The 23011-nt window shown below is 43.2% G+C and overlaps 1 protein-coding gene across 7 annotated transcripts in view; it reads left to right on the top strand.

Annotated features, from left to right (window-relative positions):
- The window catches only part of MAPK9 (mitogen-activated protein kinase 9), a 54065-nt gene that overhangs the window by 22014 nt on the left and 9040 nt on the right, over nucleotides 1-23011 (top strand). For 4 of the 7 annotated variants that reach the window (XM_084885273.1, XM_084885277.1, XM_084885275.1 and 1 more), the window contains exons 3-7: nucleotides 2830-2959; nucleotides 5499-5557; nucleotides 7890-8028; nucleotides 18530-18695; nucleotides 19973-20044. In XM_084885273.1, coding sequence (XP_084741399.1) covers nucleotides 2830-2959; nucleotides 5499-5557; nucleotides 7890-8028; nucleotides 18530-18695; nucleotides 19973-20044 — 566 coding nt within the window. Of the gene's footprint in view, nucleotides 1-2829; nucleotides 2960-5498; nucleotides 5558-7889; nucleotides 8029-18529; nucleotides 18696-19601; nucleotides 19674-19972; nucleotides 20045-23011 lie in introns of all 7 variants that reach the window. The other 3 variants (XM_084885274.1, XM_084885276.1, XM_084885279.1) reach the window with 2 other exon arrangements.

Raw genomic sequence — 23011 nt, 5'->3', positions numbered from 1 at the left:
AAATATATGCAGTTCCACTGTTAGCTATCTACTCATCAAAAATGCATGCATAGGGGCTCAGAGCCATGTATGAGAATATTTATGACTGTGTTTTTTGTAATTCCTTGCAAACTGAAAACAGCAGCAGTATGTCATATAGTCATGTAAAGGAATATACAGCAATGATGCAGAATGAATTATAGCTGTGGAAAACAACAGTGGATGAATCTCACAAATATAATATTGAGTGAAAGAAGTCAGACACAGATGATTTCAAAATCCAGGCTAAAATAAACCATGGGGTGGGGCTCAAAGATGCTTGTTTAACTGGTAAAAGCAAGCAGTGATTATCATAAAAGTCAAAGCAGTTAAGGGAAGAGAGGGACAGTGATCAGTAGGAGGTGTGGGACGATTCAGGAATGCTGACAAAGCATGCTGTTTGTGATAAACCATTGAGTTAAGGAACAAAAAAGGAAGCAAAGGAATGATATCAGACTGGCATAATCTTGTCTCCAATAGCGCTTAAATCTGGGGAGTTCCGGGAGGAAATTTGTTTTGGATTTAGAAGACAAGCTTCATGGATACGGCAGAGGAAGATTATCTATCTCCCGTAGCCTTTTCCTGAGGAAATGTCTTTCTAAGAAAGAGAACACAACATGTAACACAAGACACAGTGACGGTCATTGAGAAGTCCCCGGTGATAGCTGTGCAGCAGGCCTTGAAAGAAACTCAAGACAATGTCTTCAGAAAGAATGGAATAGATTCCAAACAATAGATAATGTGAGTGATAAGGTAGGAAGTACTGGTAATAGGCTTAAAACGGTATGTTTTTCTTCTCTTAATAAGGAAAAAACACATGTATTAGAAATGTACAGTGGAAAAGCTAAAAAAGTTCATGGTCTAAATATAAAACAGATTTAAAAGAACATGATGTTTGAGCAATTGGTGGAATGTAAGAAAAGAGGTCCATTTGACCTCAATGCTGGAAACAACCTCACTCTTTTATGACCAGCAACAAGTTATGTGCTCTTTAGAAAATGAAATGTAATCCCAGCTCTGCAGTCAGTAATACTTAAATGCACATACTCTGTCTTGATTTTCAACTTTCAGTCACATCCTAAGTAAGAAACACGGAAGACTTAGTTGTAGAAGTCATAGAGTGTGTTATCAGGCTTGACCGAGTAAGAAGTTTGGAGGGAAGAGAGAAAAGAGTTGGAGGAAAAAGGACATGAATCTAATAATCTAATTTTACATATGGGGGAGTGAAGAGGGTTCTTTGGAAGTTGATGGAGCATAAGTTTGGAAATGTTATTTAAAGTTCGTGGATAATCAAGGGAAAGTTAAAGATAACATGAGAGCAAAAAACTAGGAGGAGTTGAGGTTTCAATAAGTGACCAAGTTATCAGTTTTTATAATGGGAAGTGAATAGATAATTTCTAAAGTTTATAAATGAGGAAATAGTAATAAAAGTATGTTCTTGGAGTTGAAAAGTAACTGCAAGAAGTAAAACCTGGAAGGTAGTCACTCCTAGAGTGGGGAAGTATGTGTCTGCTGAGATGCTCAGAATTGGTCTATTTGGCTCATTTTGGACAAAAACTATTAAAGCCAAAAAAGATGTGTTTATTTTTCACATTCCTAGACAGAAATATATGTAGGTACAAATACATATGTATGTAGTAGTACATTAATTAATGATTCACTTCACAAATGGATTTCTCTAACATTTTATAATTTATATGAATGGTACATTTACATATGAACATGTGAATTTACATGTGTGTAAACATGTATACATAATGTGAACAGAATTAGATAAGAAAAAGAATTCCAAAGGGACACGAAATTTCTAATCATTCTTAACCAAATGCTGTTCTCGCCTTAAATTTAAAAGCAGGTTGAGTTAAGTTAGGGTTGTTTGGCAGAAAACATTATTCACAGGAGTGACTAAGTATAAGCCATGCTGTAAACTGAAGAGGATAAAGACAAGAAACAATGTTTTAGGCAGTGCCTGGGTTTGCAGGTGGTCTTTAGCAGCTGTGAGCCCCTGGAGGGTAGCCGAAGGATAATAACATGAATGTACTATTGGTACTTGTTTGAAATTAGTTCAAAATGTGCAATCAGGCTACTCAGGTTTTTCTGTTTTTCTGGAAGAAAATGAACCATAAATTTTAACTAGGAACTTGGGATGCTGGAAACACAGGCTCTGGAAGATTCTATTCTTACTACCCTAGTATGATGTGGTGTTTCTAGTGGAATTTTATACGTAGCGATTGTTTACATTAGAGTTTTGTATCTTGGGGATTTACCCTGAGCTGAGATTTTGGTTTCTGTTTTCTTTTTAGATATTTCGTCTGGGAAAAACACTCAATCAAAACTTAGATTTATTATATTCTTCCATGAGCTCAACTATTTCCTCCTCTTTGTTGCTCCAAAATATACTTACATTTTATCCTGTGATAACCAGTGACTTTCCCCTCACTTACTGGCATGTTTAAACTGAAGATTTCATTTCTTGACCTGTGTTACATGCTGTATGTTAAATTACTTGGTTCTGAATATAATAATCTCAACTAATGTAATGAGAAGTCAACATGCCCGGGATGGCTGACCCCCATCCCACCTGCAGCGGCCTCGGCCGCACCTCTGCAGAGGAGTCCAGGCAGCCTGCACCTCAGCCAGCTCCCCGGCTCTGCAGGTGCACAAGCACCTCACGTGGAAGCAAGCAGGAAGATTTTTCTTATTGTTACTCAGTTAAAAGGATTGTACTTTGTACATTTTGCATTGCTATATTTTCCAAAATCATTCTAATGGGTTGCTTATTATAGCACTTATTCTATTTCCTAATTTTAGTGCTGCTTTTGATACAGTTCTTGGGATAAATGTTGCAGTCAAGAAACTCAGCCGGCCTTTTCAAAATCAGACGCATGCAAAGAGAGCTTATCGTGAACTCGTGCTCCTGAAATGTGTCAATCATAAAAATGTGAGTTCGTGTGTTTCCTCAGTGTATGTGAATGTTGTCAGTGACATGGTAATCTTGTGGGTCACACTGAGTTCAGACCTAGAGTAACCTAATGATTAATATAACTATTTAAATGGTTATAGTTTATTGATAAAATTCTTCTCAACATTTGGGAAATTGAAGTCAGCAAGAGGCATCAGGTCCATAGGAACTTGGGTCACTCAGCAGGGATAGGAATGTCCATTAACCCTGCTTCAATACGGTGATATCAGCACTGACCTAGCAAATTGAGAAACAGCTAAATATTTATAAAACATCATTCTCTAAGTAGCTTTTTACCTTATAATACAGACATTGCAGTTTTAAAAAAATGTTGGATGATGTTACATTTATGATAGCTGTGCTTGGCATCTCCACAGAAATCAAAGCACTGTACATTTTAAGGAGAAAAAGCCTCTCTAGAAAAGGTTTACATTCCATTCTTGGTCTCTGAGCATCTTTTATAACCTTACCACATTATGAACCCACCAAAGGTTCAGTCAGGAAGAGCCTTTGGAGATGCCCCCATGTGACCTGACCTCTTTTTGTTAGGATTGGGAGGTGGTGATTAAGATGACACTTAACTCTATATGGCTCCCTTCGTTTTAACACTTATTCTGGGTCTTTCTGGCATGCACAACTGAGATAGTTTTTCTTCTGAGTCTGTGCTTTGAGTTTTTAATTTTTTCGATGCATGCTTTATTTTACTTTTTGTTTTTAAAAATTATTTTCAGGTTACAAAAAAGTATGGTTATTTTTTTTTAATATATATTTTATTGGTTTTGTACAGAGAGGAAGGGAGGGAGATACAGAGTTAGAAACATCGATGAGAGAGAGTCATCGATCAGCTGCCTCTTGCACACTCCCTATCGGGGATATGCCTGCAACCAAGGTACATGCCCTTGACCAGAATCGAACCCGGGACCCTTCAGTCCCGAGCTGACGCTCTATCCATTGAGCCAAACCAGTTTCGGCTATTTTTTTTTTTTTTTTAATTTAAACAATGTAAACAAGAAAGTGAAAATCCTTGATTACCACCCACAGATCACTGTCTTTAACATTTGGTGAGCATCCTCATGCATATGTGAACATACACACACTCTTAAACAAGATCAGCCGTGCTATCACGCATCCTGCTTTTTTCCTCATGGAAAGTTGCTAGGTCTCATACACATTAGGAACATAGATATAATCCATTTTAATATAGCTGCATAGTACAGATGTGCAGTAATTTATTTGACCAATCACCTATTATTGAATAGTTAGGTGGTCTCCAGTTTTCCCCTATTATAAACAGTACTGCAGTGAACATCCTTCTCCACACATCTGTATACATTGTCCAGCTGAATTTTTTGACCAAGATTGTTGGGTCAGAGAGTATGCACACTTCTGACAAATTGACCTCAAGGAAGACTGTCAGTTTTACGCTTTCATTAGGAGCATCTGAGAATGCCTCTATTTCAAAATTCCCCTGCACTGCATACTACTGATCCTGTGTTTTACTTTATTAGTCTGACAGATGACAAATGAAATGTTATTTGTGAGGTTGAGTATCTCTATTAGCCATTTATTTTTATTTCTTGAGAATTTTTATTCTTTGCCCTTTTTTTTTCCCCTCTTGAACTGTTGGTCTCTTCCTTATGGATTTACAGAAAATCTTTTGTATGTTAGAGCTATCAACCCTCCCTTCTTTCCACTTGACCTTATTTAGGTTGTTGTTGCCCTACTGATTTTATTTTTGTTGGGTTGATTTTGGTTTTGGTTTAATGGTTTAAACCTCCTAGGTTCTCTGTCATGCTTAGAAAAGGCTTTTCTACACCACGATTATATAAATGTTTACCCATATTTTAACGTTTCATGTTTTAGATTTAAATATTCTATTTCAAGTTTATCTTGGTATAAATAAGATTGAAGTGTTGATCCAGTTTTCTTTTTTACTTGGCTAGCCAGCCACCCCAATTCTGTCTATACTGAATCATTTCCCTTTCTCTCAGTCATTTGAAATGATTGAGGCTGTGTGTTTGATGCTCAAGCAGCCTTAGACTGCAGGACCAAAGCCTACAGTGGGGTCCATTCCAGAACACTCTTTAAGTAAATACATAATGCTACAAGGCATTTCATCTTTATCATACCAAAAATGCAAACATAGCCTTCATTTAAAACCTTTTTAGAAATTTGTACATAGAATTTAAGTTTTCAGAGTTAATATATTGCTTTATTTAGTGTGGTGTTCCCCCCCCCATTTCTACTTTTTTATGTTCAGAGTTAGAAAGACATTTAATGTTAGAATTCTTTAATAATAAATTACGAGGAACACATAGAAGTGAATTATGAAAAGTACATTCTATTTTTAAGGTAAGAATCCTAATCATTTAACTTTTTTCAAATACCATGTAATATGTTTTTAGTAAAAATACTGAGCTCTGCTGTGATTCCCCCCCCCCCATTTTTGATATGTTAATGTTAAACTTAATTTTTAGTCATCTGAAATTCTGAGGTTTAAATAATTTTCTCTTTTCAGATAATTAGTTTGTTAAATGTGTTTACACCACAAAAAACTCTAGAAGAATTTCAAGATGTGTAAGTACCATTTTTATTCAGTAATGTACTATGCATCAAAGACTGAATATTTAGAAAAGAAAATAACTGCATGTTTGTTTGTTTTTTTATTTAGGAAAGTAACTGCTTTTTTTTTTTTCACTTAAGATGACAATACATTTTTAATTATATCTTAGCCAGTTTTCTCTGTGGAAGAGAAATATTAAGAAATTGAATAATAATTGATAATAATATTCAACTATTTTTATACCTAGATGATTATAATCTCTATAACAGATAAAAAATAACTGGAAATAATTCTTCAGAGCAGACAGTGGCCATTAATGCTAGTAATTTGCTTTACTGAAATAGAAAACATTTTCTATAGTCCCTTGAAAGCCAGAATTATAAGGTTCAGGTGTTTACAGTTATTATTTGAAATGGTTAAATTATTGGATATTGTGTGTTTCCAAAATCTGAAATAGAATTATCTTACTAACAATGAAATGAAATATTAATTTATTATATTGAGATATAATACCCAACATTATCCTAAATGTATTGTATTCACTCATTCAACAAGTATTTGATGGCTAGCCCTCTCTTGGACTTGACATACCTTAGTGACCAAAACAAACAAAAATCCTTTTATTATTTAAGAATTGCTGGTGGGCATCCTCCTTCCTAGAGCTTGCAGGAAAGCCTGGGAAAAGAGAGAATCAACATAAGAAATAGGAAATGATGTCATTCTTTAGGATGAGGCCAGTGCTGTGGGAGAAGTGGAGCTGTGTGGGGGTCTGGAGTGCTGGGTGTTAGGAGTCAGGTTGCAGTTTTAAGTGGGATGTTTGGTGTTGGAGAAAGACCTCCCTGGATTGGTGAAGTTTGAAGAAAGGCTTGAAGGAGGTAAGAAGGTTAGTCTGCAGAAATCTACAGGAAGAATGAATGAAATGGAAGGAACAGGCAGCACAAAGGAGTGGAAGTGGGAGGATGGATGATGTGCTCAAGAACAGCAAGAGGTCAGTGTGGCTGGAGCTCAAACAGCAGAGGAGAGAGGAAGTCTATTGTAAGGATTTCCTTTTATTCTAAGGCACTTCAGTAAGACTTTGATCAGAGGAGTGAGCTCACCTGACTTTCATTTTAAAAGAATAATTGGTTTCTGGGTTGAGAATCCGCCATAAGATGTGGGCATCCAGAAGACCAGTTGGGAGGTGATTGTACAGTTCAGGTGAGAGGTCATGGTGCTTACTTAGACCAGAAGGGAATGATGAGGGGAAGGGGTGAGCCTGGGGCTGAAACTGTCTTGAAGGTAGAACCACGGTGTTTGCGGAGGGTGATGTGCGGAGGGTGCTGCCTGGAATTCTGCCTGATCCCCGAAGGTGAAAGTGCTCTCACCTGAGACGAGGAAGGCTGCAGGGAGAGGTATCAGAGGCAGGTATGAGAGGGATCAGGAGCAGATTTTTGGACATGACTTGGAGTTGTCTGTTGGACACCCAAGTGGAACTGTGCAGTGGGAAGTTAGGATAGAGGTCTGAGTTGAAGGTAAGAATTTGTAGTTGATGGTCTTGAAACCAGAGGCCAGAGATCACCCAGACGGTGACAGAGACAGGAAGGACAGGAAGTGAGCGGGAGCGAGGAGGGCACTGGCAGCTGGGATTTCGCAGCAGGGAAGTCTGGGGCCTTGAGGACAGTGTCCGCAGAGGGATGAGCAAGTGGGATTAGGATAAAATGGGAAAGAATTGGAAATGGTGAGTCTAAGACACCTCTTTGGGGAGTTTTGCTTACAAAGCGGATAAAGATAAGGGCAGAAGATCCTGGGGGAAGTGAGGTGAAGTTATTTTATTAAAAAGTTATTCCCAATTTCAGATGACATACAATGTTATATTAATCTTAGGTATATAATATAGAATCAGACACTTATATACCTCATGAGTAATGACCCTGCCCACCTGGCACCCTATGTAGTTATTGAAATATTATTGACCATTTTCCTTTTATATCCCTGGGGATCAAGTTTCCTTAAGATGAGAGAAATAATAGCATGGCTTCTAGACTGATAAGAATGATTCCATAGCAAAAAAATTAAGATGTAGGAGAAGTAGGATGTTTGAGATTCTATTTACTATGATATATATAAATTGTTTTATTTTTAACTTGAAAAACATTAGTTTAAAAAAAAAACTCATAAAGTTCCATTATATGTTTACTTCAAGATACCTTATAAAATGTTTAGAGAAAAACAAATTATTGTTTTACCTCAGCCAGTACATTGAGTTGGTAGTAAGTTATTACTGTTTCATAAAATTTCTGGTTTAATATCCACAAAGGAATTTTGGATGCTTTTCATGTGTACATGGCTGGTCTTTTTCCCCCTCAGGTATTTAGTTATGGAATTAATGGATGCTAACTTATGTCAGGTTATTCATATGGAGTTGGACCATGAGAGAATGTCCTATCTTCTTTACCAGATGCTCTGTGGTATTAAACACCTTCATTCAGCCGGTATCATTCATCGAGTAAGTAGTGATGCCATATTAATTTTATTTTAAAAATCATAATAATTTTGTTGCCAGAATCCTCCAGATCAATTTTTTTTTAATTTGTCAATGTTGAAAATCCAAATAAAGTATAGGGTTGTGTTGAGTTTCCAAACATTGTTAGATCAGAAGACATCTGGGGAATGCCTGGTCGGCCAGGTGCTCAGCTGGATTCCGCAGAAGAGCAGGACAGAGAACGCCCTGGTACTGTTTATCACCTGCTGTCGGTATTTTTGCCATATTTGAAATCCCATTTTTAGTGAATCAAGGGATTAGATTTGGGGTGGGAGAAATTGGAGACCAAGTGGAAAATAATATAGTATTTGTTTGAGAAATCTTACATGAATTATAACCTAAACATTTGTTTCTTCTATTGTAAAATTCTGCCATCCAGCATCCTGGCCCTACTGGGAGAGCTTCTGGAATGGCCTGTGATGGGCCTCTGGACTGGATTAAGACTGGGATTTGAATGACAGATTCCTGTACTATTGAGAAGATACAGTGTAATACTCTAAGCTAGTTGTATGAGTTTTTACTTTTTTTTTTTTAATTTGAACTACTGTATGAATAGAACATCATGATAGAATTTTTTGAAACAACTAAAATGTTGAGTGAGATTAGAGGCAGAAATAATGTAATTTTATTGGGATAATTCATAGCATTCTCTGAATTATTACCATACTAATATTGTTCACAGATTATTTTTAGGTACTGTGTTTCAACATCAATAAGTTATTTTCTTGGAACTAAATCTGTACGGAGGGGAAGATAGTGAGACTAGAACAATGCAGCCTATTGGTAACAGAAAAGTAGATTTCCAGTGACATAGCAGATCCATCAGGTGCCAGGAGAGGTTGATTCCATCACAGCTGCTGAATGAAGGTCTCCGTGGGCCCAGCCCTTGCCCCTTTCATGACCCTCAGGTCTGCCGCCCGAGGCCAGGAGGCGGGCGGCATCCATGGCCTGACCTGTTGGCTGATGAGCACTTGGCTCCAGACCAGTGAGTTGTTACAGCCTTTGCTGCCACCAAGTGTTCAGTTACAATAATACAAATTCTGTTGACAAATTTGCTTTAAAAATAGTAATTTTTTAAAAATTAAAAATGAAGATTTTCCAACATACTGTTCTATTTCTCTTTCTAAAATTTTTACAGTTTTATATAAACTAAGACACTTTTAATGTCTCCTAAGTACATCTTATATTCACACTTTAGTAAGTGCCAGATTCTGTGAAGCCTTATGAACTGTGTAAAGGGAAATGGTTTACCGTGTTTGTCCCTTCCCTCCGGAGCCCGGAGATTTGCAGGGCAGCGGCTCTCCCGGCACCCGGTGAGGGCTGCGGCCGGCACAGTGTGGCCCTTCCTGGCCTTGGCCCGTGTACAGATACACACTTGCAGTTTTGCTCATGAAGATAGTTTTGTACTTCGCATAAAATGTTAATTATTTAAAATAAAACACCCACAATCTCACCACTTTTTACTTTATATAATTCAAGAAATTAAAAGAAATGAGAGTCCCCCAGCTCTCCACTGCCACCTGGAGGTGGCCGGTGAGCAACTGGGGTGTCTCCTTCGCTTTCCAAGGACACAGACTCTACTTAAGCTGATTCCAGCATGTCTGTTTATTCTTATGTCCTTTTTTTTTATTTTATTCTTATGTCCTTTTAACTTACATTTTTAAAAACAAGATCCTCTCGCACATAATTGTCCTGCAACTTGCTGAAGGAGCTGGTTGATTTGTTTTTTATTTAATCAGGATCAAATAGTTCTACAAATATTTATTTACAAAGCAGAGTCCCCAACTCCTCCCTCTTACTTCTCTCTCCTCAGAAGCAAACTTTTTCAGTTCTTTTAGTGTTCATTTCCATTTCTTGAAATATATGATTAGATCTCTGTTCGATGATCTTTTTTGATTTGGGGCTTAAGGTACTGACTTAGTTCTTTCACTTTCCACCACCCTCACCTATCCTGTTCCGCAGTGTCCATATTGTGTTTTATGTTATTGTGACTTGTCAGTGCTTTTCACAAGCTGGGCCTCTCCCCCTGCCTCCCTGGCCTCACACTGGTGGTCTGTTGGTCTTGAGTCTGAAGCCGTGTCTGGAGAGTTTATTTCTGTTTATCAGATAATGAGCCAGTGGGAGTGAGGAAGGAGCAGAAGCCGCTCTTGGAGAAGCTTGCTTTTCCCTGCCCAGTGTCTCCCTTCCTGCGTCGCCCTGCCCTGCCCGGGACCTGTCACTCCCTTCCGAGCCATCCAGGGCGCTGGTCCGTGCGGGCCACTCATACTCGCCTGGTGGCTGCCAGGAGGCCACGCTTTCTGGACATCCCTACACTGCGGGGGTCAGGCCCCACGTTCAGGTGTCATTTGTATTTTGACGTGTGTTTCCGTTTTCCTTGTTTTGGATGGTTTTTAAATTTTAAAGAGGCAGAACTGTCTTTACTCTGCTACATTGAAACCTAAGTCCAGTCTGTGTTGGAAAGCTGCCCCTGGCGGCGTGTGGAGCTAATGGGAGGGAGGTAGTTGTGGACGTGAGGAGCCCTCCAGGGCCTGGGACTTCTTTACAGCGGCCCAGCTGTCCATGCCATCTTCATTTTACCACCGTTCTCCAGCAGATGGCAGTAAAGTGTGTTGTTTCCCTTCACCCCTCTCTTGTCCCTGCGCGCCCCCCCCCCCCCCAAAAAAAAAAAAAAAAAAATCAGTACCAGATGACAAAGTTCTGATGGGAGGAAGTGGCCGGAGGTGGTCCTGGTTTCCACTTCACTCAGTGCAGGCTGGCGGCGCTGTTCTGGTCTTACTCATTCATGCGGCTCTTGCTTTAGTTCAGGACCAGATTGGATTGCAGGGGCTGCTGGATGGTAAAACAGAGACATTTCAATAAAAATTCAGCCTCCTAAGAAAGCCCCGCCCTGTGTCCGGAGAGGTCCCCGCTCTGTGGATTCCTCTCCTCACCGCCCAGGAGAGGCTAACACTGCTGCCTCATCACTCAGCCCCTAAAAATACTTGTTTTGTGAAGCTGAGCATTATTTTATCTCTTAGTGACTTGTATTCTGAAATGCCTATTCTTGCCACATTCTTTGGTTCTTGAAAAAGAAAACTAGAAACAAATGGGTTTGTTTTATTTCAGCTGCTTCCCCGGGGTCTGTGGCAGGGCCGTGTGGCTGGGGGTGGCTGCGTGTCCCCGGCTGCCCTCGCGCAGAGCAGTGGCCGCGGCCGGGGCAGCCACGCTCGCCAGGACACGCGGCGGACACCAGGCTCTGGCACAGCGGGGGGCTGGGCCCTCTGCATGGGCTTGTTGGGAATTTCACTGCATTTATTAGAAATTATATGTTTGTCACTTCTGTTTTCCTGGATCGGGAGGTTGAGAGGGTATTTGACAGTAATGAAGCGGAATGTTAGCTATTGTAGTTTTAAAAGGTTCTCTACTTACAGCCATGTTCTGTAGCCGCAGGTGCTGGTGGCTACACCTGGACAGCACGGGGCCAAGATTCCCTTGCCCTGGCATCTTCCCATGGCTCTTCCTTCCTTTGGTGAAAGAATTCCATGATCACCGAGCCCCATCCCCTGCTCTGCCTACGTGGCTATAATTGGTGACAGTGCCAAAAAAAAAAAAAATGTAAAATATCTCATTAATAATTCTTATGGTGGTTACATTTTGAAATGATAAATCACACTTCACAGTGTCATGTGCCCATTTGCGGCACATCGATTGGAAAGTTCCAAGTCAGGTTCTAGACCTGAAGCTTCTCACTAAGTACTCCCAGGTCCTTCCGTGGGTGTGCGGGGCAGTTTGATGTTGCAGCTGCATGTTGGAAGCTCTTGTGAGTAGAGTAGTTGTGGATTGTTCAGAAGTCACCGTGTCTACCGTGAGTCTGCAGGCTGGCATCCCCAGGCAAAAGTCAGGGTCCTGTGGCCTGAGGAAGGCGCTGCGTGTGGGAGGTCAGCAGTAAGGAAGGCCTAGAGCTGAGAGGGAGAATGACAGAAGCCTGCGAAAGCATTGAGAGCGGTGGGCAGGGGCATGTGTGTCCACCCGGCAGACTTTCTGTTCTCAGAGCAGAGCGCACGGCCTCGCCTCCAGAGCCTGCCCTTGGCGGTGGGAGAGGTGAGGCACACAGCTGTGCAGGGGTGGCGGGGGCGGTGGTGGGGCTCGGTGATCACGGAATTCTTACCAAAGAAAGAAAGAGCCATGGGAGGATGCCAGGGCAAGGGAACCCTGGTCCCGGGCTGTCCAGGTGGTAGTGCCAGTCCCCTGAGGCTCAGAATGGGGCTGTACTTGGATGTGACAGTGCCACAAAAAGAGCGTAAAATATCTCAATAATAATTCTCATGTTGGTTACATTTTGAAATGATAAATAATACTGTCAGACAAATACAAAAAAGCTTTGGAGGCTTTGGCTAGAAATATATATATATATATTTTATTGATTTTTGTACAGAGAGGAAGGGAGAGAGATAGAGACTTAGAAACATCGATGAGAGAGAATCATCGATCAGCTGCCTCTTGCACACCCCCTACTGGGGATGTGCCCGCAACCAAGGTACATGCCCTTGACCGGAATCGAACCCGGGACCCTTCAGTCCCCAAGCCGACACTCTATCCATTGAGCCAAACCGGTCTCGGCTGGCAAGAAATAAATGATAGATTTATTCAAGGGTCTTAGAGTTTGCACACTGGAAACACAGCGAAGCAAAAACCAAGAAGAGTTCTGAAGAATAAAAAAAAGTTAGGAGTACTTACAGTGGAAGTGCATTCTGGAGAGAAGTCAGCCCTGCACTCTTAGCCCTAGGAGTGGTCAGGCGGTGCCGGTCAGATGTCCGGCTGTCTGGACGATGGGTGCCAGGGGGTCTAGAGGATGGGAACCAGGGGTCTTGTCACATTGATGGTCTCTCTGGATAATAGATATCAGGTGACCTGGATATGTGGGTCCTTCAGGGGGTAATCAGAGTGTTATCTGGAGGTCTGGTGTCTGTCCAGATGTATCCAGAGGCATCAACTCAGGACTGGAAAGTTCAAAAAGTTTAAGTTCCCAGGCTGTTTAAGAAGAACAAGAATAGCGTCCTTCATGTCTCCATCTTCATAATGTTAATAATTTTAGCAGCTTGGTTAAAGTGATTCCTTTTATATTCCCTACCTTCAATCTTTTCTCAATATTATGGATATATTGGATTAAGTAAAATGTATTATTAAAATTAATTTTACATGCTTCTATTCACTCTCTTTTAAAAAAATTTTTTTAAATTAAATTATCTTTGTACATATACCGTTGTCTCCCCCCCACCCCCCATACATGCCCTCCCTCCCCAGTCTATTCACTCTCTTTAAGGTGGCTATGAGAAAATGACAATTATATCTGTTGGAGAGCAGGGAAGAGCCAGAGTGTTAGGAACTGAAGAATGACCAGGCATGGAGGAAGCGAGGGAGGGAGGGAGGGAGGGAGGGAGGGGAAGCCCTCTGAAGGGTTGTGGGTTTTTTTGTTTGTTTGTTTTACTGAATTGCCGAAAATAATGAGATGGTAAATCATCTGAGCATGCACATTTCTTTCACATACAAAGTTTGATTTAGTACCAAGAACTACAGAGAGAATCCAAAAAGTGCACTGCAAACTGAATGAATTTCTTGGGATCTAGATTTTAAAATAATCACCAGTCACACAATTTACCTTCTAAGGAAACTTACTTATGGAGACAGACTACTTTGGGAAGATAAATGTAAGAAGCAAGAGGAGGAAATTAAGGGAAATGACCACTACATATTGCAGGAGCAAAAACTGTTGAAAGCAGATTGTAAAACTAATGCCCTGCTCCAAGATCAACAACTTGAACAACCTTGCCCAGTCCCGGGTCAGGGAGGGACGCCAGGAAAGAGCTGTGTTAGCGGAGCTCCTAAGAGTACTCAGGAACATGTCTTTCTGAGGACCAAATGCTTTGGGGCTTGTTCCGGAAACATGGGGCACGCCTGGAGCATGTAGACCAGCAGCGTGCACACCCTGCGCTCATTCCCTCATCCCACTGAGGTCCATGCTAATTTTAGGTCTCTCACTCCTGGCTAGAAACTTGGGGTTACTTCTTCTTTGCCAACCACAGGGAAACCCAATTTCTTCTTTTTTTTAATTTAATAAATCTTTATTGTTCAGATTATTACTATTGTTCCTCTTTTTCCCCTCCATAGCTCCCTCCACCAGGCTCCTACCCCACCCTCTGTCCTTTCCCCACCCCCCACTGTCCTCACCCATAGGTGCACAGTTTTTGTTCAGTCTCTTCCCGCACCCCCCACTCTGCTTTTCCCCGAGAATCATCAGTCCACTCCCTTTCTATACCCCTGATTCTATTATATTCACCAGTTAATACTGTCCATTAGATTTTTTATTCCCTTGGTTTTTAGATTCAGTTGTTGATAGTTACGTATTTGTTGTTCATAATTTTTATCTTTATCTTCTTCCTCTTCTTAAAGAATATCTTTCAGCATTTCATATAATTCTGGTTTGGCAGTGATGAACTCCTTTAGCTTTTTTTTTTGTGTGTGTGTGAAGCTCTTTATCTGGCCTTTAATTCATGATAGCTTTGCTGGATAGAGTAATCTTGGTTGTAGGTTCTTTCTATTCACCACTTTGAATATTTCTTGCCATTCATGGTTTCTGTTGAGAAATCAGCTGACAATCCTATGGGTGCTCCCTTATAGGTAGCTAACTGCTTTTCTCTTGCTGCTTTTAATATTCTCTCTTTCTCTTTTGCTCTTGGAATTTTAATTATGATGTGTCTTGGTGTGGTCCTCTTTGGATTCCTCTTGTTTGGGGTTCTGTGTGCTTCCTGGACTTGTAAGTGTATTTCACCAGGTGGGGGAAGTTTTCTGTCACTATTTCTTCAAATAGGTTTTCAGTATCTTGCACATTCTCTTCTTCTGGGACCCCCATAATTCTGATGTTAGTATGCTTGAAGTTGTCCCAGAGGTTTCTTACACTATCTTCAACTTTCTGGATTCTCTTCTCTTCTTGCTTCTCCAGAGGAGTGTCCTCTGGCTCTTTGTGTTCCAAATCTTTGACTTGATTCTTGCAATCTTCCAGTCTGTTTTTAGGACTCTGTATAATATTTTTTATTTCAGACAATGTATTCTTTATTTCTAGTTGATCCCTTTTCATATCCTCAAAGGTCTCATTTATTTTATCGAACTTTTCTAGGAAATTCTTGAAAAACCTTATAACTGTGGTTTTTTAACTCAATGTCCACTCTTTTACTTTCCTCCATTTCCTTCCTTTGTGTCCTGCCTCTTCTCTGCATTTTAGCTGCTTTCCTGGTTTGATGGAATAGTTTTGTGTGCTAGGTATCCTGGCAGAGCCCAGTAGCACAGCCTTTCCAGTTACCTGAGGTGGACAGTCTTGGTGTAGCCCTTTGTGGGCTGTGTGTGCAATCTTGTTGTTAAGCCTTGCTTCTTGTTGGTATCACTGGGAAGCGTTGATCTCCAAGCCAATTGCCTATGAGGCTCAGCAGTGTCTCAGCTAGGAGGGCTTCTGTGCTCAGCTTGGATGGGACGGAGTCTCAGGGTGGTGCAGACAAGCTTTGGTTTCCCGTCAGCCCCGCCCTAAGAGGGTCATGTGCTCAGAGTCCCACAGCAATGGCTTCTGGCCGCACGCACCTCTGAGAGAAGACTGCTCTCGAGTTTTGACCACTGCCTGACAGCCCAATTTCTCCCCGGCCAGAGCTGTATCAGTACAATAGGGAGGTTTTGTTTTCCTCCCGAACGAAAAAGCTAGCCGTGCGTTAGCTGCCCGCCCTCTCCGTGTGCACTGCGAGTAAGCCAGCAGCATATTCAGCTACCAGCCCTTTCCGTGCTCACGGATCTCTGCACCTCCACAACTCCTGAGGCTCAGCGTCCCTTTCTCTTTTTTTTTCTGGATGATGTTCGCTCTGTTTTCCAGTTGTAATTTTAAAATTGTTGTGGTGGGCTACATTTAGGTGTTTACCTCATGCCACCATCTTGGTTTCTCTGGGAAACCCAATTTCTGTACCTGTTACATCTGGAAGTAATGAAGGATGAACCCCCCTTATAGCCAGTGGCTAGATGTATCTCCATTGAGGCATCCCCTTAACATGGGATTTCCATGATGGGAGAGAGGAGGCTCCCCTGGACCATGGCTGAGCAGACCAGTCACTTCACAGGAAATGAGAACAAAGTCTTTCAGGACAATGAGTCAGAATTTCTGTTTAAAATGGTGCTCGTGCACAGGCATACAGGTATCCCAGACGCCCTAGCAGCAGTCTGACAGCACATGATGCAGGCTGCTGGAACTTGTCATCAGATTAGAATGGAAAGGTATCTTAGAGTTTTTAGGCAATTTCATATGGCAGCATAAGGTGTTCAGGGCCCTCTCTTGAAGATGCTGTTAAAACCCAAAATAACCACCTTGAGAGAACATGCACATTCTAAGAGGCCAAACATTTTCTGTGGTGAAGGGATGACTTAACTCATGAAACTCAAGAAAACAACAAGAATTTCCTTGAATATATTCAGTGTATCAGGGAAGGCATTTTCCTGTATGAAGCAATTTCCCACACAAAGAAACCCACTGAAGAACCATACAGTGAAGGCCCCGACGAGCCCTGATGACTGGGTCCCCGCACGGCTGCAAGGCTGGAGGGGCCCAAAGCACCAGCTCTTTTCTTTTTCGAATGTGACTTATGGTGTTTCGGGCTGCGTCACAGAACAGCCCCACCTGGAGTGAAGCCAAAGCGTACACACAAGCAGCAGCCAAAGCCAAGGTTCCCACCACACCCTCTTCCAGGGACTAGGACTGAGGCCCGGCTTCGGCTGCCAGTGCTCCAGCGCAGTGTGCGAGCAAGTCTCCTAGGAGGCTCTCTCCATGGGAGTGTTTTTGCTGTGAGATCCCTGTAGAGGTTCTAGTGCTGCGTGCACTGGGATTATGCCCTGCATTTAGCCAAACAGTTCAATGCACAACCCGGAGGAGGCTGCGGCAGGAGGAGGCTCCCCAGGAGGAGGCTGCCCCCGGAGGAGGCTCCCCAGGAGGAGGCTCCCCAGGAGGAGGCTGCCCCCGGAGGAGGCTCCCCAGGAGGAGGCTGCCCCCGGAGGAGGCTGTCCCCGGAGGAGGCTGCCCCCGGAGGAGGCTCCCCAGGAGGAGGCTCCCCAGGAGGAGGCTCCCCAGGAGGAGGCTGTCCCAGGAGGAGGCTCCCCAGGAGGAGGCTCCCCAGGAGGAGGCTGCCCCCGGAGGAGGCTCCCCAGGAGGAGGCTCCCCAGGAGGAGGCTCCCCAGGAGGAGGCTCCCCAGGAGGAGGCTGCCCCCGGAGGAGGCTCCCCAGGAGGAGGCTCCCCAGGAGGAGGCTCCCCAGGAGGAGGCTCCCCAGGAGGAGGCTGTCCCAGGAGGAGGCTGTCCCAGGAGGAGGCTCCCCAGGAGGAGGCTCCCCAGGAGGAGGCTGTCCCAGGAGGAGGCTCCCCAGGAGGAGGCTGTCCCAGGAGGAGGCTCCCCAGGAGGAGGCTGTCCCCGGAGGAGGCTCCCCAGGAGGAGGCTCCCCCGGAGGAGGCTCCCCAGGAGGAGGCTCCCCAGGAGGAGGCTGTCCCCGGAGGAGGCTCCCCAGGAGGAGGCTCCCCAGGAGGAGGCTCCCCAGGAGGAGGCTGCCCCCGGAGGAGGCTGTCCCAGGAGGAGGCTGCCCCAGGAGGAGGCTGCCCCCGGAGGAGGCTGTCCCAGGAGGAGGCTGCCCCAGGAGGAGGCTGCCCCTGGAGGAGGCTGCCCCCGGAGGAGGCTGCCCCAGGAGGAGGCTGCCCCCGGAGGAGGCTGTCCCAGGAGGAGGCTGCCCCAGGAAGCGGCAGCGCAGGGCTGCAGGCAGCAGGGAACGCAGTGCTCTCGCTGTGCAGTGCTGCTTGGTGGATGATGCTACAGCAGCCACCCACCAGCAAGTCCTTCCTCGTTTGTCCGTGACGAGGTGCTTCCCTGGAGTGGAATTCTGGCGCCGGCTACTGGGCCGGGCACTGTTGCCCATTTAAGCTGTGCTTTCCACAGAATGGGCTGGTCAAGGGCTTGAACCTGGGGAGGTTCCCATCTCACTGCCCTCTCCACATGGTGAGCCGGGCACACCGCGGCCTCAGCATGGTGCAGGGTGTGGCGGTCGGGGCATCATGGAACAGGGCAGCATGGACCCTACCCGAGTGGCAGGCTCATTCCTCACACCGGGCACCAGCCCCTTGCCCCTCAGCCCGGCCAGCTCCCCCCTCAGAAAGTTTTAGTAAAGGTCATGAGCATTTCCACATGGGGGTGAGGGCAACCACCTGACTTCTTCAGGCTTATTCGTATCGTTTCTGGTTGAGAATAGGATTTTCCAAAATTGTTCCAAATGCCAGGGTTCCATTCTAACTTGCCTCCCCTGCCAGCACTCATGCACCTCGGCAGTCACTGACCTCTCAGCTCCCTGCCAGCGTGCGGTTGTTTCTTTACTGGCAGCGAGCTTTGGGCATTTTATTCACTTAAACCGTTTCTGTCCTAGGATTTGAAACCTAGCAACATCGTAGTAAAGTCAGACTGCACGCTTAAGATCCTGGACTTCGGCCTAGCCCGGACAGCCTGCACCAACTTCATGATGACCCCCTACGTGGTGACACGGTATTACCGGGCGCCGGAAGTCATCCTGGGTATGGGCTACAAGGAGAACGGTGAGTGCAGATGGAACCGGAGGGGCTGAGATGTTTAAAATGGTGCCGTTCGTCATCACGGTGTTGTCTCTTTTCTGTGATTGTATGAAATACAACATGGGGACTGTGTTACACAGATCATCACAGTCCACAAATAAACAAACGTTACTCTTATATTCCTGTTAGTTAAAATCATTCACTTTTGAAGCTGAATGTTTATCGAAGTGTAACGTCCTTACAGGAAAGAATATAAATCGCAGGTGTGCCCTCGCTGGGAGCGCGCCCACACCCCCAGCCCCACCCGGCTCTCCGGCCCGCCGGCCTGGTCCCCACGGGAAGCCATCTGCCTAACTCCCAGCAGCACTGATGGCTTACTTATTTCTGAGCTCGGTATAAATGGAATAATATGTACTCTTTTTTGCATAGAAAAGTTGCTTACTAGTAACATCAAAACTTAACTTACTCTAGCAATAACAGAATAACAGAGCTCTTTCAAACTTAGCTTTTGACAAATTCGCCAAAAAGAATGAAATCACACTTACTTGTTTTAAAAATCCTGAAAGTTTGCCCAGCCCTCTGAAGTGGACTTTGCCTCAGATTTATTTACATGTTCCATAAGCTGTGCTCCCACTGGACTCCGCTCTGGGGCTCTGTTTCCTGCGGAGGGAGAGAGCGAGATTCCCGCTTACCCGCCCCCCGCCCCCGCAGCAAGGGCACTAGATAGCCCCTGCCCGGCTCAGCTGGCCCACCAGGAGAGGGTGAGCAGCTGGAAGTCAGGGCGCCTGGCAGGCCTCCCCTGAGCGGCCCTGCAGTTTAGGAACGGCCCCTTCAGGAGGCGGGTCGTGTTCCCAGCTGCGTTTGTCGCTGTGGGAGGGAGTGGAGGCGGATGTGGGTCTCTGCTGGCGTTAATCACCTGATGTTTGGTAGTGGACATCTGGTCTGTCGGGTGCATCATGGCAGAAATGGTTCTCCATAAAGTCCTGTTCCCAGGAAGAGACTGTATCCTTCACACGGAGACCTGCATGGCCACAGGGCGGGCGGGCGTGGGCACAGGCACTTCTGCTGCTGGGTTTTGTCTGTCTTTTCCGCTGGAAAGTATTGGGATCTTTGCCACTGAAACTCCAGGGTGTTGTGCTCTGGTGGCTGCAATGGAGGCCGCCACCATTCACATTATGTGAAGTTCACCCTTAGCAACTCATCCTGCCATGTCTGTGTGTGTAGCACACTGTTAGAATTCCTTTCCTCACCTTTGTTTTGTCATGGCACTTTATAATTTTATCATTTCATTTTATTTTCAGTTGATATCTGGTCAGTGGGTTGCATCATGGGCGAGCTGGTGAAAGGTTGTGTGATATTCCAAGGCACTGACCGTATCCTTCCCGGACCTTCCGGCCATGCTTCCCTTAAGCACACAAGCAGCCGGAGCTCCCAGGAAAATGCCATAGCTCCAGCCTGGGTGTAAGGGCTGCTGTGTCTGTTAAATTAGCGTCACAAACCAAGCGGTTCAGTTTTACCTTTTCTTTTTTACTTGACTACCTTTCATGATTTTATTGAGGCTTGGAGTTAAGTTAAACTAATTATATTACTATAAAAAGTAGCTTATTAGAAATTTATTTACTATTTGATGAATATATTCTGATATAAATGAAAATGTTATTTATTTAGTTCATTTAGTTAATTTAACTAGGCAAGTTGCTGTCTAGATTTAATAGGTCAGTAAGTATGTCTGCATAATTTAACCTGTTAACCGGGGAGTTCCCTTTTTAATGACGCAACCTGTAACGGGCTTTCACTAGGACGTAATTTCATATTATTTTTTTAATTTATACTTAATGAAAATAAATGAAACATATATATATATATATATATATATATATATATATATATATTCGTTTACTTATATATATAAAGCACAAAGGAAAATACAAAATTACAAAAAAAATAGAAAAGAATACCGACAAAAAAAATGGACACGTCGAATTAAAAAATTATAAATTTTACAAACAATGATAAAGATTATAAAAAATAGCTGAAACCGGTTTGGCTCAGTGGATAGAGCGTCAGCCTTCGGACCTAAAGGTCCCGGGTTCGATTCCGGTCAAGGGCATGTACCTTGGTTGCCGGCACATCCCCATTGGGGGGTGTGCAAGAGGCAGCTGATCGATGTTTCTCTCACATCTCATTGATATTTCTAACTCTCTATCCCTCCCCTTTCCTTCCTCTCTGTAAAAAATCAATAAAATATTAAAAAAAAAAAAAAAGATTACAAAAAATATATACCGTCCCTCTCGGGGCGCAACATATATTTCAAGGACATATTCATATGTCCTACCCGTTCCCCATATTGTTTACGTTTGACGTATTTATAAGTCCTGCTCGGTTAACAGGTTAATTAACCCTTTGCACTCCGCTGTCCCCTCTCAGGGGACATCGGAATTCTAGCATATCACTCGGATGTCCCCTCTCAGGGGACATTGCAGTTTATTAGTGATTACGGGGAATTGAGTTATTTCAACGCACATTTCCGCCGCAAAGTAGCGTCGAGTAGCTGGTAGCCAATGTCCAGAATGGTTCGGAGTGCAAAGGGTTAATATCCTATTTTGTTAGTTATTAGTACGCATTAAAATACTTTCCTCCAAAGAACGGGAGCACACTACATAACAGCTAAATGAAAAAGATCAAAGTGAAAGTTGGTGAGGAACAACATGTGGTGAATTTCTTGTTTGTTACTCTGCTGACATTTTGTAGAAAATTTTTAAAAACCTGCTTAAAGGTATTTTTGAGACACTGGGAAGTCTAAAATAAATATAAAATGCAAAGATTAACTTATCCTGTGCTCAGGAAATCATATTAATACAAAGTAAATAGATAATATAGCTTTTTTTCCTCATATTCCTCATGTTCTTCCATCTCTAATATGTTTTATGCAAACATGGTTCTTCACATATTCCCTTTTTCATTTGTGTTCTAACCACCTAATATTTTCATTAATCTTTGATTTTGTTTCTTGTTATGAAATCTTTAAGTGTCTTTGTTCATTGGCAAACAGATGTTGTTGTTGTTTTTTTTTAAAGGAAATCAAGCTGTGTAATCAGTGTTTGTATTTTGTTAATTTTCGTTTTTTATAATTTTATGAGGGCGGTTTTTGTATTATAAATTATTCACAACTTGGAATGAAAAGGTTTTATTCCTGTCATTTACCATATCTCAGATGTTATGTGAGGTTAAATGTAGCATTTTATTTTGTTCTAGAAATTTTTCTACTAGTTTCCCATAATCTACCTTAGATTCACTTGTTTTAAACTGTAAGAAAGGGGGTCAATTAAATAAAGTCAATTAAAAAGAGAAAAATTGATATACTCTAAAGATAAATCATTTAAAAGTATCTAATTAACATTCAGTTTGTCTCAATTCTTATTCATTTTATGCCTTCCCTTTTTGTATTAAGAAATGTTTTCTTCATAAAGTACAAAAATGAAAAATGTGAGTTCTTTTTGGAGCATTAAGTAATTTAAAATTCCTACTTTACATATTAACATCTTGCCGTGTCCACAATTAATAAGTGTATATATGAGATTACCTAATGTAATTTTCAGAACACACATGGAGATTAACATCACTTTCAAAGATAATTTTGCCAGTTTTTCAAACATTAAAAATTACTGGGCTAGAAATGATTCAGACAACTAGTCTGCAGTTCTTATAGATCTGCTTTAGATTTGTGACGTGCGGTAGAAAACTCCTGTCCCAGCACGGTCCATGAGAAAGAGAAAGCTTTAGCCGGACTAGGTTCTGACTCTCACATGGTGTCTGAATCCTGGAAGAGTCGGAGCCTCTCTGAGCCTCGTTCCTCTGTGGTGAGAGCTCAGTGGTACCTTCACACACAGGACGTCAGCCAGGCTTTGGGGACTGGCCCCCTGTCGCCTCTCCCTCTGTAGTCTATAGACATCAACTCAGGAGCGTTTGTTGAGCACCCACTCTCTCCTAGGCTCTCAGCTGACTTAAAATGGAAAAGGATGGCCCACCTGCTGAACTAAGGGTAGACCTGCAAGGTCAAGGGCTATCGCAAGGAAGCCACCAGATGGTAGGGAAGGCGGCTGAAACGCTGTCTTTGTTTTGAAGGTCAGCCTTGTTAGAGTTCTGAGACATGTCAGACCCTGGCGATATCAAGAGCTGAGCTTGGGAGAGAGGTTTGGGCTGGAGAAACAAAGATGGACGGTCAGACTGCCATGCTGCATAAAGGCAGGACACTGGTAGTGAATGCTGAGAGGGAACAAAGGAGGAGGACCAGGCCCCCCGGGTGGCAGAGAAAAGAGAAGCCGAGGAGGTAACAGGCC

The sequence above is a fragment of the Pipistrellus hanaki genome, assembly GCF_964339955.1.
Source record: "Pipistrellus hanaki genome assembly, chromosome: 5".
In the NCBI taxonomy this organism is placed as follows: Eukaryota; Metazoa; Chordata; class Mammalia; order Chiroptera; family Vespertilionidae; genus Pipistrellus; species Pipistrellus hanaki.
This window is presented reverse-complemented; position numbering and strand designations above follow the sequence as displayed.